The sequence below is a fragment of the Myotis yumanensis genome, unplaced genomic scaffold, assembly GCF_028538775.1.
Source record: "Myotis yumanensis isolate MYYU_CA2020_CCGP unplaced genomic scaffold, mMyoYum1.0.hap1 SCAF_11, whole genome shotgun sequence".
NCBI lineage: Eukaryota > Metazoa > Chordata > Mammalia > Chiroptera > Vespertilionidae > Myotis > Myotis yumanensis.
This window is the reverse complement of record NW_027223762.1, coordinates 63,718,988-63,732,024: the sequence shown is the minus strand read 5'-3', so window position 1 is coordinate 63,732,024 and position 13,037 is coordinate 63,718,988. Positions and strand designations below refer to the sequence as shown.

At 42.6% G+C, this 13,037-nt stretch overlaps 1 protein-coding gene across 2 annotated transcripts in view; it reads left to right on the top strand.

Annotated features, from left to right (window-relative positions):
* Positions 1 to 13,037, top strand: part of MERTK (MER proto-oncogene, tyrosine kinase) — a 108,300-nt gene that overhangs the window by 67,128 nt on the left and 28,135 nt on the right. For both annotated transcript variants that reach the window (XM_070429755.1, XM_070429754.1), the window contains exons 7-8: positions 2,331 to 2,514; positions 9,392 to 9,543. In XM_070429755.1, coding sequence (XP_070285856.1) covers positions 2,331 to 2,514; positions 9,392 to 9,543 — 336 coding nt within the window. The remainder of the gene's footprint in view (positions 1 to 2,330; positions 2,515 to 9,391; positions 9,544 to 13,037) is intronic.

Below are 13,037 nucleotides of genomic sequence, written 5' to 3'. Positions count from 1 at the left end.
CCTTTGAGCACCAAGTTGCAGCCTGCCTTGCCTGCCTCAGGTCCTGTGGCACCGGCATGGGTATTCTGCCTCCCTTCACCCAACTCTCCTTTCCATCTCGGGTAGGGTGACCAGATTTAGCAAATAAGAAGAAAGTAATCTTACAAGTTAAAGTACACGAGTCATTTTGTGACATACCCGTACATATAATGATTTGTAGTTGATCTGATACTCAAACATAACTGGGTTTTTTACTTTCTCCTGCAGTCCTAACAGGATTAGTCGGGTTGGTTTGAGAAGTTATAACTTACATTCTGCAGGTAAACGATATATCCCCATTTCTAAGGGGACCAAGGATAGTTTTGTAGCAGGTTCCCAGTCCATGACAGTTTTAAACTCTGACTCGGTAACAAATGAATGTTCTGGCCGAGATTCAGATTTACGCGGAGGCGCACACACCCTCTCGCTTCCTGTGGTCCTGACATGAATTCCTTCCTTCACCCATTTTTGGGCTGCACACTCCAGGCCTATTTTTAACTGACCCACGTGCTTCTTGCCATCTCATTCCCTCTTTTCCCCCAGGACCCACCGAGAAGGCCTGTTATAGAAACCCCGTCCTTTTCCAGGAACGGCTCTCAGAGCGAGTCTTGTGCCTGGAAATGCTCCACACGTTGCTCCCCAAATGGTGGATGGAGAGCCACCGGCTTTCTCCACCTTGGTCTCCAGGGTTGGTCACCAGGAAGGAGGTGCATACTCCAAAGTGAAGGAACAGAGTGACTTCTGCCAACAGCCAGGACCCAGAGGAGCATGTAGTTCACCGAGTTTCCCCTGGGGGCTCCTCAGGCCAACTGCGGCTTCTTGTCGCCCAGTGAAGTCTCCAGTTCTTAGTCAGAGGGGAGGGGAGGCCCCACCAGCTCAGTATCACTTAGCAGATTCAAAATTCCAAAATGTTATTGGGAATGCCCCTTGGCCTACATTTCGGTACCTATATGCTGTAATAACAGCCTCATTATCCACAACCATGATTGCTAGCTAGCCCATTATTATGAGGAATGGATACAGGGTTTAAGATTTCCCCCCGCCCAAAATTGCTCTTGGTTACTTCTTTTTTAAATTTAATATTGTTTTGTCTTTTCTGATTGATAAGTACTCCGTGTCATAGAAGTTTTGAAAAATGTGCAGTGGAAAGATACCCACTCTCACACATCCTCCCTCACAGACAGGAGGTGTGCTGGCTGGACAAGGGGGAGGTTTTTGCTGGGAACCCCCCTCTCCTGCCTGTGCTTACAGAGGACGCCTGGAGAGGGATGTGGAGAGACTGGTGGGTTTATGAAGGATGCAGAGAAGGAACTCGGAGAAAGAGCTGATGTTTTAAAGAGTTTTAGAGAAGTTTGGTGGGTGAGGTGCAAATGACCCTTTCCTATGTCTCCCCATTAAAAATTTTCATAAAATCTGAATTTTATGAACCTGTGTATGCTTTTGGAATGAATTTATACTGGAGTGTAATGAGAGGGGGAATAATGGACAACGTGTACTGGCTAGTGTGGCTCAGTTGGTTGGGCATCGTCGTCCCATGCCCGAAAAAGGTTGCCAGTTTAGTTCCTGGTCAGGCTGATTGATGTTTCACTCTCCATTGATGTTTCTCTCCCTTCCATTCTCTCTAAAAATCAATTTAAAAAATCTTTTTAAAAAATTAAGAACAATGGACAACACTAAAATGTTCTTCAAGGAAGAGCAGAGGGTCCTCAGGTTGCACAATGAAAAGAAAAACAGATTAAAACAAACTGCAGTATCCCATCTTCCAAAGTAGGATTTGGGAAAGGTTTTCTTTAAAAGTCTAGATAGTAAATACAGGGTGTCCCCACAAAAATGTATATACACAACGGATAGCTCAATTTTGAAAATGAAATGTATTTTAATAAACACCGCCTTTATTATTATTCCCTGTCTATACATTTTTGGGGACACCCTAAATTTTAGGCTTTGCCACCCTGTTTCAGTTGACTTGGTTGCATATTCTGTGAAACAGCTGAAAGAAATTGAGACTTGAGGCGGTCCTGAGAGAGGAAGGGCTATTTTATAATGTGTTATAATAATTGTAAGACAGTGATGATCATTTGCTCTGTCCCCTACCCCAACGAGAACACTTACTTCAGGCCTTTTCCTCAGGTCCTCAGTTGTCGCTCCCGCAGCATGAGTAACACTCAGTAATGCGGGTGTGTGGCCTGGAAGGAAGCAGGTACTTCCTCCCGTGGAGAGGACGGGCCACGTGCACAGGATGCCTGAGAGCCCACGTCTGACATTCCCGCCACTTTACTAATGCCGGGTCCACATCTTCACTTTTCATTTAGGTCAAGGAAGTGGATCCTCTGAGTAATGGCTCCGTCATGAATTTTAACACCTCTGCTTCTCCACCTCTGTATCAAGTCGAGCAGCTGCGAGCTCTGGCTAACTACAGCATCAGCGTGTCCTGCAGGAATGAGATTGGCTGGTCCGCCCGGAGCCCTTGGATCCTGGCCAGCACGTCTGAAAAAGGTAATTCCTGGTGTTCAGAATATTACTTCCAGTGGCATGTGATTAAGTCCTTCCCAGTGGCCTGATGTACAGTTTAAATTTTGCTTTTTGGGTCTTTGTCTCTGGAGGAGAATTTTATGGAGATGGCCAGTGAAAATGGGAACGAAACTTATAAACTACATATAAGTAATATTTTCTTTTGCATAAAAAGGTAATAGCAGCACACTCTTTATGGCATATATTATTTTTAATTAAGATATAATAATATAAAGGGTTACTACTCATAGCATCAAACTCAAGAAAACTAATGAATTTGAAGATGGCTAATGTTCACCAAACCCTATGTGCCAGGGACTATATTAGATGCCTGATGCGAATTATCCATTCAATCCTCATAGGAGCCCTAGGGAGTAGATACTGTTACCTCTGTTATCTTACTCGTTACATCTTTAAACTTTAAAGAATTTTTTGTGTGCTTTTGAATTCCGAGTTTTTTTTCCCTTTCCTATGAATAGTGAAATCTGTTAAATTCGAGTCACACAATTTTCATTCTTTCCCAGTTAGAGCTCTAGAATGATCACTCAGAACCTCTTATGTGCCCTTAACTCCAGGCTTATACCATCAGTGGTATAGTCTTAATACAGACAGTGCAACAGGTCCAAATCAGAAACTGTTAGGGCTTCATCCTTGCATAAATGAAACTCTAGTGCCAAAATTGTGAAATACCTCCTTTTCTCAAATGAGGAAGAAAAACCTTTGAGAACAATATTTATATGCTGTGTTCCACTTTCATTGAGTTCAGAATACTTTCTGATTTGTTCTTTGACCCATTAGTTATTTAGGTGTATAACTTAGTTTCCAAATATTTGGGGGGAGGGAGTTTCTGGAGATCTGTGTACTGATTTCTAATTTCATTCTGTTGGAGACAGAGAACATAATTTGTATCACCTAAAACCTTTTAAATTTATTGAGACTTGTTTTATGGTTCATAATATGGTCTGTCTTGATTAATGTTTGGTGTGCACTTGAAGGGAATGTGTATTCTGTTTTTTATTAGATGGCATATTTTATAAACATCAGCTTGCTGAAGTTGATTGATCATGTTTTTCAAATAGTACCTATTTCTATCCATTATTTAGAAAGAAGCATTGATAATCTGCAGTTATACTTGTGGATTTATCTCTTTCAATATGCAGTTCTAGCAGGTTAATCTTTATATTCAAATTATGTTTCCTTTAGGGAGCATAACTTTGGTCTTGCTTTTTAATTCATTCAAACATCTGCATTTAAATTGGGGTATTTAACTCATTAAAATGTAATGTGATTATTCATATTATCTTGCTTACAGCAAACTTCATTTACATCTTTAAACTTTAGGTTTAAAGGTTGAGTTTAAATCTCACATTTTTATTTTTCTGTCTGTAGCCCTCCTTTTTTTCTTTTGGGTTAATTGAATATTTTTATTCTATTTTCTCTCTTTTGTTTGCTTATTAGCTATACCTCTTGTTTTCTGTTTTGTGTTTGTGGTTGCTTTAGGGTTAATAGTGTACATGTTTAACTTACTACTGTTTACCTTCAAGTGATGCTATACCATTTCATGAGTCATGTTGGAACCTTCAAATAGAATACTTCCATTTGATTCTCCGATATTTACACAATTGTTGTTATCTTACTTTTACAAAATAGGTTATAAATTCATACTACATTGTTATTACTTTTGTTCAGACAATCAATAATTAGGGTGACTTATATAATTATAAAAATATATATAATTATCCATAAAGTAACCATTTCTGATTTTATTCATTTTTTGGTGTAGGTCCACATTTTCATTCAATATCATTTTCCATCTTAAAGGCCTTCATCATTTCTTGTAGTACATATCTGGTGAGGAATTGAGCTTCTGTATCTCTGAGAAAAAATCTTTATTTTTACTTTTTAATATATTTATTCTGCCTTTCTGATAGTTTTATTAGATATAGAAGTCTAGGTTCACATATTCTTACTTTCATTACTTTAAAAATGTTGTGTCACTGTCTTCTTTCTTGAGTTATTTCTGATAAGGAATCTACAATCTTTATTTGTTCCTCTGTATGTAATGTATCTGCTTGTATTTTGTCTTCGGTTTTCCCTTTATCATTGACTTTGAGCAATTTAATGATGGTGTGCTTTGGTGTAATTTTTTTACTTGTGCTTGGGGTTCATTGAATTTCTTAGATCTATATGTTTATGGTTTGCATCCAATTTGAAAACATTTTAATCATTACTTTTTCAAATATTTTTTTCTATTCCCACCTCTCTTCTTAGAGGACTCAATTACACATGTATTTGATCACTTGAAGTTGCCTCATAACTCATTGATATTCTGTTAGTTTTTCCCCCTGCTTTTCCTTTTTTTATTTTGGATAGTTTCTATTGTATTTTCAGGCTTACTGGTCTTTTCTTGTGTGGTATCTAATCTGCCATGAATTTTATCTCGTGTATATTTCATTTCTCACATTATAATTTTTGTATCTTGTATTTTTCATGTTTCTACTTAACTTTTGGACCATATGGAATGCAGTTATGACTGTTTTAATGTCCTTGCTAATTCTAATATCTGTTATTTCTAGGGCAGTTTTGATTTATTTATATTCCTGCTATGTAGAAGACTTTGCAGTTTCTTTGTGTAGCTGGTAGTCTTTGGTTGCATTCCCAACATTGTGAATTTATTTAACCTTGTGGGATGCTAGATATTTCTGTATTCCTATAAGTATTGAACTTTGTTTTGGGACATTGTTAATGTATTGGGAAAAGATGGATCCTCTTGGATCTTTTAAAATTTGTGAGGCGGGACCAGAAAAGTGCTCAGTCAATTACTAACCACTATTGAGACAAGACAGTTATGTGTACTCTGCCTAGCGATCCTGGTACCATTAGATTTTCCAGTCTGGTAGCTGAGAATAGACAGTATTCCTAGCCCTGAGTGAGGCCCAGGCACTGTTATCTTTAATTCTTCCATGTATTTCTTTTCCTGTCTCCATCCAGAGCATCCTTATGACTCCACGGCCTTCTCTTGGGCACTTGTCTTTCTTGGTTTGCTCCCTCATTTTCATGGAGCACATTGTCCATTAGCTTCAGGGAGAATATGTAAAATATTAAGACTATGGGGGCCTAACCGGTTTGGCTCAGCGGATAGAGCGTAGGCCTGTGGACTGAAAGGTCCCAGGTTCGATTCCGGTTAAGGGCACGTACCTTGGTTGTGGGCACATCCCCAGTGGGAAGTGTGCAGGAGGCAGCTGATTGATGTTTCTCTCTCATCGATGTTTCTAACTTTCTATCCCTCTCCCTTCCTCTCTGTAAAAAATCAATTAAAAATATATATATTAAAATCCCACCTCTTCTAATTCCTGGCTCTTTGTCAAATCACTTTCCGGAGCCTTAGTTTAAAAAAAAAAAAAAGACTATGGGGACTTGCATGTCTTTATGTCATACTGAATTGATAATTTTTCCTAATATAGAATTTTATGTTGTAAATTATTCTCCCTCAAATTTTAAAAAGTACATCTGCATTGTTTTTTAGGTTCATGAGTTATTATGGAGAATTCTGATACTTGAGTTTTCTATTTGAACTGTTACTTAGTTTGATTTTTAAAATAATTTCTCTGATCGTGGTGCTGTGATGGGCTATGATGTGGAATTTGTCATCATTTGTTTGTCAACCACCATTCAGTGTTTCTTTTGATCTAGAAATGCAAGTGCTTTGGTTTTGAGACTTTTTAAAATATATTTTTTTATTGACTTCAGAGAGGAAGGGAGAGGAATAGAGAGAAACATCAGTGATGAGAGAGAATCATTGATTGGCTGCCTCATGCACGACCACCACTGGGGATTGAGCCACAATCCGGGCTTGTGCCCTGACCGGGAATCGAACCGTGACCTCCTGGTTCATAGGTAAAAGCTACACCACTGAGCCACACCGGCCGGGCTTGAGACTTTTTCTTATACATTTTTTTCTTTGAAAATCTCCTTCTATTTTTCTATTGTATTAGATTGTATAATTAGATAGTTGTATTAGATAGTTGTTGGACCCCTTTGCTTCCTTAATTTTCTTTTCTCAAGTTGACCTTTTTTCTTTAATTTTTAGTCTACAGTTATGGAAGCTTACTTGATTTATCTTCTAATTCTTTTATTAAACATTTAATTTTTTTCTTACATTGCTAATTTCAAGAACTTTCTATTTCATTGACAATTCTTTTTTTCAGTTCTCAAGTATGAGAGAGAGCCTTTACCTATCTTTGGGCATATTAATTATCAGGTTGTTTGTTGTTGTTGTAGTTTTCTCTAGTCCCCTAGAATGTCTCTATCTCCTTTGTGCTCTCTGTCCTGTGTGTTGTTTGCCTGGACATTCATGAAGGAGGCTTCCCTGACCTCTCCTGATGCCCCACTGTCCACTCTCTAAGAGTAGAGATCCAGCAATTTGATTGGACACTAAGTGTAGGTGGGGTTTGTAGATGTCTCTGTCAAGTGATTGGTTGGTGACCTTAAGTGTTTAGGTTAGCATACTCCCAGGTATCAATATTGCTTTTCTTTCCTCTGGGACTGCTCACTTTCTCTAGAAAAGAAGTCTCCTGTTTGCTGCCTCATGAATAGAAACATGGCTGCCGATATTCTAGCAGCCAGGTGAGGTGGAGTCTTCCTCATTCAGGGCACAGACTTCCACTTATTTTTCCCCACTTGTCAGCCTGGCCTCTCATGGTGCCTTCATTCTACCGGTGCCCCTAGTCCAGGGGCTTTTCAGTTCACAGAATAAGGTATCCTGTCTTCTGTGGGCTTTGGGGAAGTTCCTGCCAGGTGTGTGGGAATAAGTTAGAGGAGTGACAAGGGCTAACTTCTTCCTAATCAAACTTTCAATCTTCCAGTTTTAATACCTGGGCCCACAACTTCTGAGCCTCTCCAGGTGCTTTTGGGAGAATCAGCTTGCTGAGTTCATTACACCTTCTTCGTCTCTTTTTCATCTGTCCAATATATGTTAAGACTTCTCTTCTCCTGTTGACTTCTCTTTACCTTATGAGTTTATACTGTTTTAAATTCCTTCCTTCGGAGGGAGAAGGTATAAAGACATGTTGAGTGGGCCATGTTTATCCATAAATCCTACAGCAGATTTGAAAGTATGTGACTCATTTCCTAGGGACAGCTCAGCTATATGACATGTCCTGTGCTGAAATGCCTTCTAAGTGCTCCTGGAATCAGCAGAGGCGAGGAAGGTTACAGTACCCTTTTGTTTTCTTGTCAGATGTATCAGAAATATATTCTTTAATCTCCCCTAAGTACTAGTACAGGCAGTTTTGGTCTGTATTATTTAATTGTCTTTATACTTTCTCTCTAAATAAAACACTTTTTAAATTTCTAAAGTGGATCAGTAATGCATACTTGTTGGCAATTTGATCTTTATCTCCATTAGATATTTTTTCATATCAATACACGTGCTCTACCTAATTTGTTTTTGCTAACCAGATTCCATTGGAAAATGTGTCAAAGTTTCTTATATCACAATCAGCATTATATTTATTCCTTTTTGTTTCTATTTTGTTTCAATGAATATAATACCACCCACAGGAGAATTTTTGTAGATCAAATTTCTGGAAGTAAAATACTTGGTCAAAGAACATATTTTCAGTTTTAATAGATGGAGCCAAGCTCTTCCCTCCCAAAAAAAGAATATAGTAATGACCTTGACCTATTTCCCAAATTACTTTGTGCACACACACACACACACACACACACACACACACTTTCTATTCCAAAATGCTTTAATTTTTATTATCCTGTGTCCTTGTGAGAGGTAACGAACATCCTATATAATAAAAGCCTAGGTGGCGTCATGCCCTCGCGAAATGCCCTCGTGTGACGTCGTCACAAGATGGCTGCACGAACAGCAGAGGTGGGGCCCAGTGGCTGCTCCGCACAGTGAGGTCTGGGGGTCACACGGCTCTGCGCAGTGTGGAGGAGGCCAGTCCCAGCATCTCCACTGCCTCACACTGAGGAGGCGGGTCCCAGCAGAGGAGGCGGGTTGTGGCAGGGGAGGGCAGTTGTGGGCGATCAGGCCGGCAGGAGAGCAGTTAGTGGGCAATCAGGCTGGCAGGCAGAAGCAGTTAGGGGCTGTCAGGCAGGCAGGCAGGCGAGCGTTTAGGACCCAGTGGTCCCGAATTGTGAGAGGGACCTGAAGTTGGACATCCCCCAAGGGGTCCCAGATTGGAGAGGGTGCAGGCCAGGCTGAGAGACACCCCCCCACCATGCACGAATTTTGTGCACTGGGCCTCTAGTTTTGATATAAAGTGGGTGTATGACTTAGCAGAATTTACTATGAAGCAGAGAATGAAGACCAGTGCTAAGTGCTACGTTTTACACCTAGTCCAGTAATTAACATTTGACCCTCTGACCTCCAATAATGAAGTGTCTGACACATAAAGTAATTTCCTAATTGGTTAGTTCTGTTCAGCCCATCAGTCACTGCAGCTGTGCTGAGTTCCCCGCCCTTTACATCTCTCGGACCCAGACCTGATCTCCAGTCGGTTGGTTGACCTTCTGCCCCATAGGCTTCTGTTGGAGAACCCCGATCAAGTGTGTCTGTGTGTCTGCTTTGCTTCCCCAGGCAGAGTCCTTGAGCGCCTCTCACCATCTTCCCTGCCTTCCTCTTCCTTATTCTTTTAGTTTAGAAAGGGCTGACTTTTTAAACTCATGTACTATCGCAGTGGTCCTTCATGGAGAGGAGGGTGGAAATCTGCTCTTTGTCTCAGTCTCATTTGAGTGCTTTCCTAGAACATTTGAACATCAAACATTCAGAAACCAAAAAGAGAATGAGAATCTGTGTGCTTTTCTTTGTGGTTCTTCATCCTTCTCTTCTTGTCCTTTTTAGCCCCATCGGTATCACCTTTGAACGTCACTGTGTTTCTGAATGAATCTAGTAACAAGGTGGACGTCAGATGGATCGAGCCTCCAATTGAGCGGCAGGATGGGGACCTGGTGGGCTACTGGATATCTCACGTGTGGCAGAGTGCGGGTGCTTCCGTAAGTCTGAGCGCTGGCAGAGTGCGCTCGTCTCCTCGGATTCGCTGGTTTAGAACTGTTTTAGAAGCTTTTGTTTTGCTGTGAGAATGCCAGGTGTTACTGAGTTATTCAAGACACCTTTTAGTGGGATATGAAGAATGTCATAAAATTGGAGGTTACTGAACATCACAACATTCCAAGAAATCTTTGGGCCTCTCCTCATTCACTCATTCAGCTGTTCATTTACTTATTGAGTACTTACATGTAGAACGCATCTCTATTACCACCAGATTCTTACCTTCAGGGAGTGTGGCTCTTGTAGGAAGACGTGGGAACTACCCAGATAACCACAGCAGGCAGTTGAGAAGATACAGGGCTTAGCAGGCCAGCCATTTGCAGCCTCTTGAAATTCCAGGGGGCCCTTTTCTGAAGAAGACTGTCAGGGAAGAACCCAGCCACCTAGAAAATAGCAAAGGGTAACCAGATTCTGAAAGAGAGGGCTCAGCAAGCAACAGGCTGTCTTGACACAGCTCCATAGGAGCGAAATTAGACACATTTCTCAACCGACAAGAGCAAAGCAGTTGTCACAGCAGAGAGTTGGAGCATCAGCCTGGTGGCACAGGTTCTCTGTCCCCAAGCTGCGTGGAGCTGTGCCACTAAGGGTTCTCTGGTCAAGAGCTTGGCACTCTGAGCAGTGAGGACAAACAGCCCATGCTCTGTGTGGGTGCACGGTGGTCTCGCTGCGGCCACCTTCACTGACTTCACTGCCTGCGTGACCAGCCCCAGTGTGGCTCAGGGTCGGGGTGGTTGGCCTTGCAGGTTGGCCTCCTCAGCAAGGATGCTCGGGACAGTGCAATGCCTCGCCTTGTTCTAGGCTTGGAATAATCTTGACAGTTGACGATGGAGGAGTTCCAGATGGAGAAAGATCACGTGAGATGAGGCATAATGTGACAGCTTTGGGGGATCATGACTCACTCAAGGCCCTGATACATGAATATTTTCAGGGGTATAGTGTGAAGGAAAACTGGACCAGGAGTCCTGGCCATGCGTGCAGGGCTCTGGATGTTGGCCAGGGGTCTGATAGACTTTGGCAGATGGCAAGGGAGCCAATGAGAACCTTGAACTTAGGAATCCAGTTTGAGAGTTGTATGTTACAAAAATGGCTGATATGACTATTACTATTTTACATACAAGAAAATTGAATTTGTTAAAAGTAACCTTCTGATCTGCCTCGTTCCACCAGAGCATATTGCCAACTGGCAGGTCACTCAGCAGCTTCTCCTGCTGCTCACTGAGAAGAGCCCACGCTGCCCAGCAGTGTGACTGGGGAGGGGCACACTGGCTGGAAAAGGAAGGCCTGGGTCGAGAAGGGCACCCTCCACCCTGAAGGCAACCTTGATTGCTCTCCCTAAGCTCCTGATTTAAATATTAACCTCATCTAAAAATACCTTTCATAGCAACATCCAGCTGAGTATGTGACAACGTATTTGACCATGTACCTGGATACCATCCTATATAATAAAAGGCTAATATGCAAATTGTCCCCTTGAATTCAACCAGGACTTTGACCAGGGGGTGGGGCCCCTCTCCCTGGCTGGCTCTGCCACTGATTGGCCCCACCCCCACCCCGATAGGGGGCAGGACCTGCCCACCAACTGCCCACGGCCCCACCCCCTGCCAGCCTGGCCCAATCGGCCCAATTGGGGCAGGTCAGCTGGACCCTACCCATGCACAAATTTGTGCAGTGGGCCTCTAGGTAGCACATAAAATTAACATCAGAACTGTCATGAGTGTTGATTGAATACTAGTCTGTGCTGAAAACTGGGGGATACATGGAGGTGTCAGAATGTCAGATCGTTTTCGCCTTATCATCGAAGATGGCAAGATCCTCCGTAGTTTAGTAAGGACTGTCTGGTGTAAATAGTAGTTTCATTGCATAATAGCAAAAAAAGGCAGAGAGGTCTACATGAGAAACTGACTGCTCCCTAAGTTCCAGCCAGTGCCCTTCCAGTGGGAGTGAGTTTTTTAGGCGTGACTGTAGTCGAGCCACAGGGACATTCTGACTTGGTTACTGTGAGGTGTAAAGATCACAGCTGTGTTGAGAATAAAGTCAGAAGTGTGGGGAATGCAGCTGAGTGATGAGGCCCGCGGGGAGAGGCGAGGGCGCAGGTCCCAGACAGGCCCCTCCTCACTTGGGAGAGGGAGAGGGCTGAGGTCACTCGTACTCCTTTGTAACGGGGTAGACGCACTGGGTTCACCACCAGGACTATCTCTTTACCACCATCACGAAGAGCCTCCTTGTTTCATGTTTCACATTCCCGATGGATGTAACCCGGTGATGGGTCAGATTTTTGGCATCCCTGTGGCATTTGTACAGGGCATCACATGAAAGTAACAGCTTCTTGGCAGGAGAGAGGGACGGGGAACAGCTGCACCCACAGATGATGTCTGAGCTCGTTTCAGTCGTTTTCAATCTCACATCATCCAACTTTTACCAGAACTGCTATTTTCCAGTAGGATAGTTGAGATTTGCTCTCTTTCTTTTGCTGCCTCACTTTACCTACCAGGAAGCAGACTGTTGGACGCAATAGGTGATGGAAGTAGAGGAGACGGGAAGAAGAGGGCTTAGAGTCCATGATCTCTCATGTCTCATAGTAAATGACTGCAGGCTGTTGTTTGTACCAGTGAAACCCTGCACTAGCGTTGCAGCTACAAGAGAAGGAGCTTCGCATTTCCTGGTCTTTTGTCCCAGAGCATGTGCAAGGTGCCTGTGGATTAACTGCATTTGCACCCTGGCTGGAACAGGGGAGTCAAATCTTAGAGAAAATCTCCTTTTCACAAAGCTCAATTCTTAGGATAGTACATGAGGGCACAATCATTTTGTTTTGAGTCAATGGGAATTTTTTCTGTCTTGGTTGGCTGAAGATAGTGATCATTGGCAGACATTTATGAGCAGATCCTGTTTTTTTCCTTCTCTGGCATGGGTGATAGCTTCTTTATTATTAATTATTATTATTATTATTATTATTAGTTGATTGATTTCAGAGAGGAAAGGAGAGGGAGAGAGATATAAACATCAATGATGAGAGAGAATCAATGATCGGCTACTTCATACACGTTCCCTACTGGGGGTTGAGCCTGCAACTCCAGCATGTGCCCTGACCGGCTGGAAATCGAACCATGACCTCCTAGTTCATAAGTCGATGCTCTACCACTGAGCCATGCCAGTTGGGCTGATACCTCCTTCTTTAGTGGGGGACTCTAGCTGAAGGAGCAGGAGTGCTGAAAGCCCTGTGGGTGACGCAGCATGGAGCCTAATGCACTCACTGCCACTAACACCCAGCTGGGCTGTGCATTCTTCCCCCCTTTGCTCAGATCACTCCCTCTGCAGGGAGGACAGTGCTGCCAGTTAGGGCTGTGACGGTTCCAATCACTACCTCCTTCGAGATGCTGGGTCATCCCAGTGAGACGGTCACTTGCATTGAGATCCTGCTTTATGTTGTGCATTGTGATGG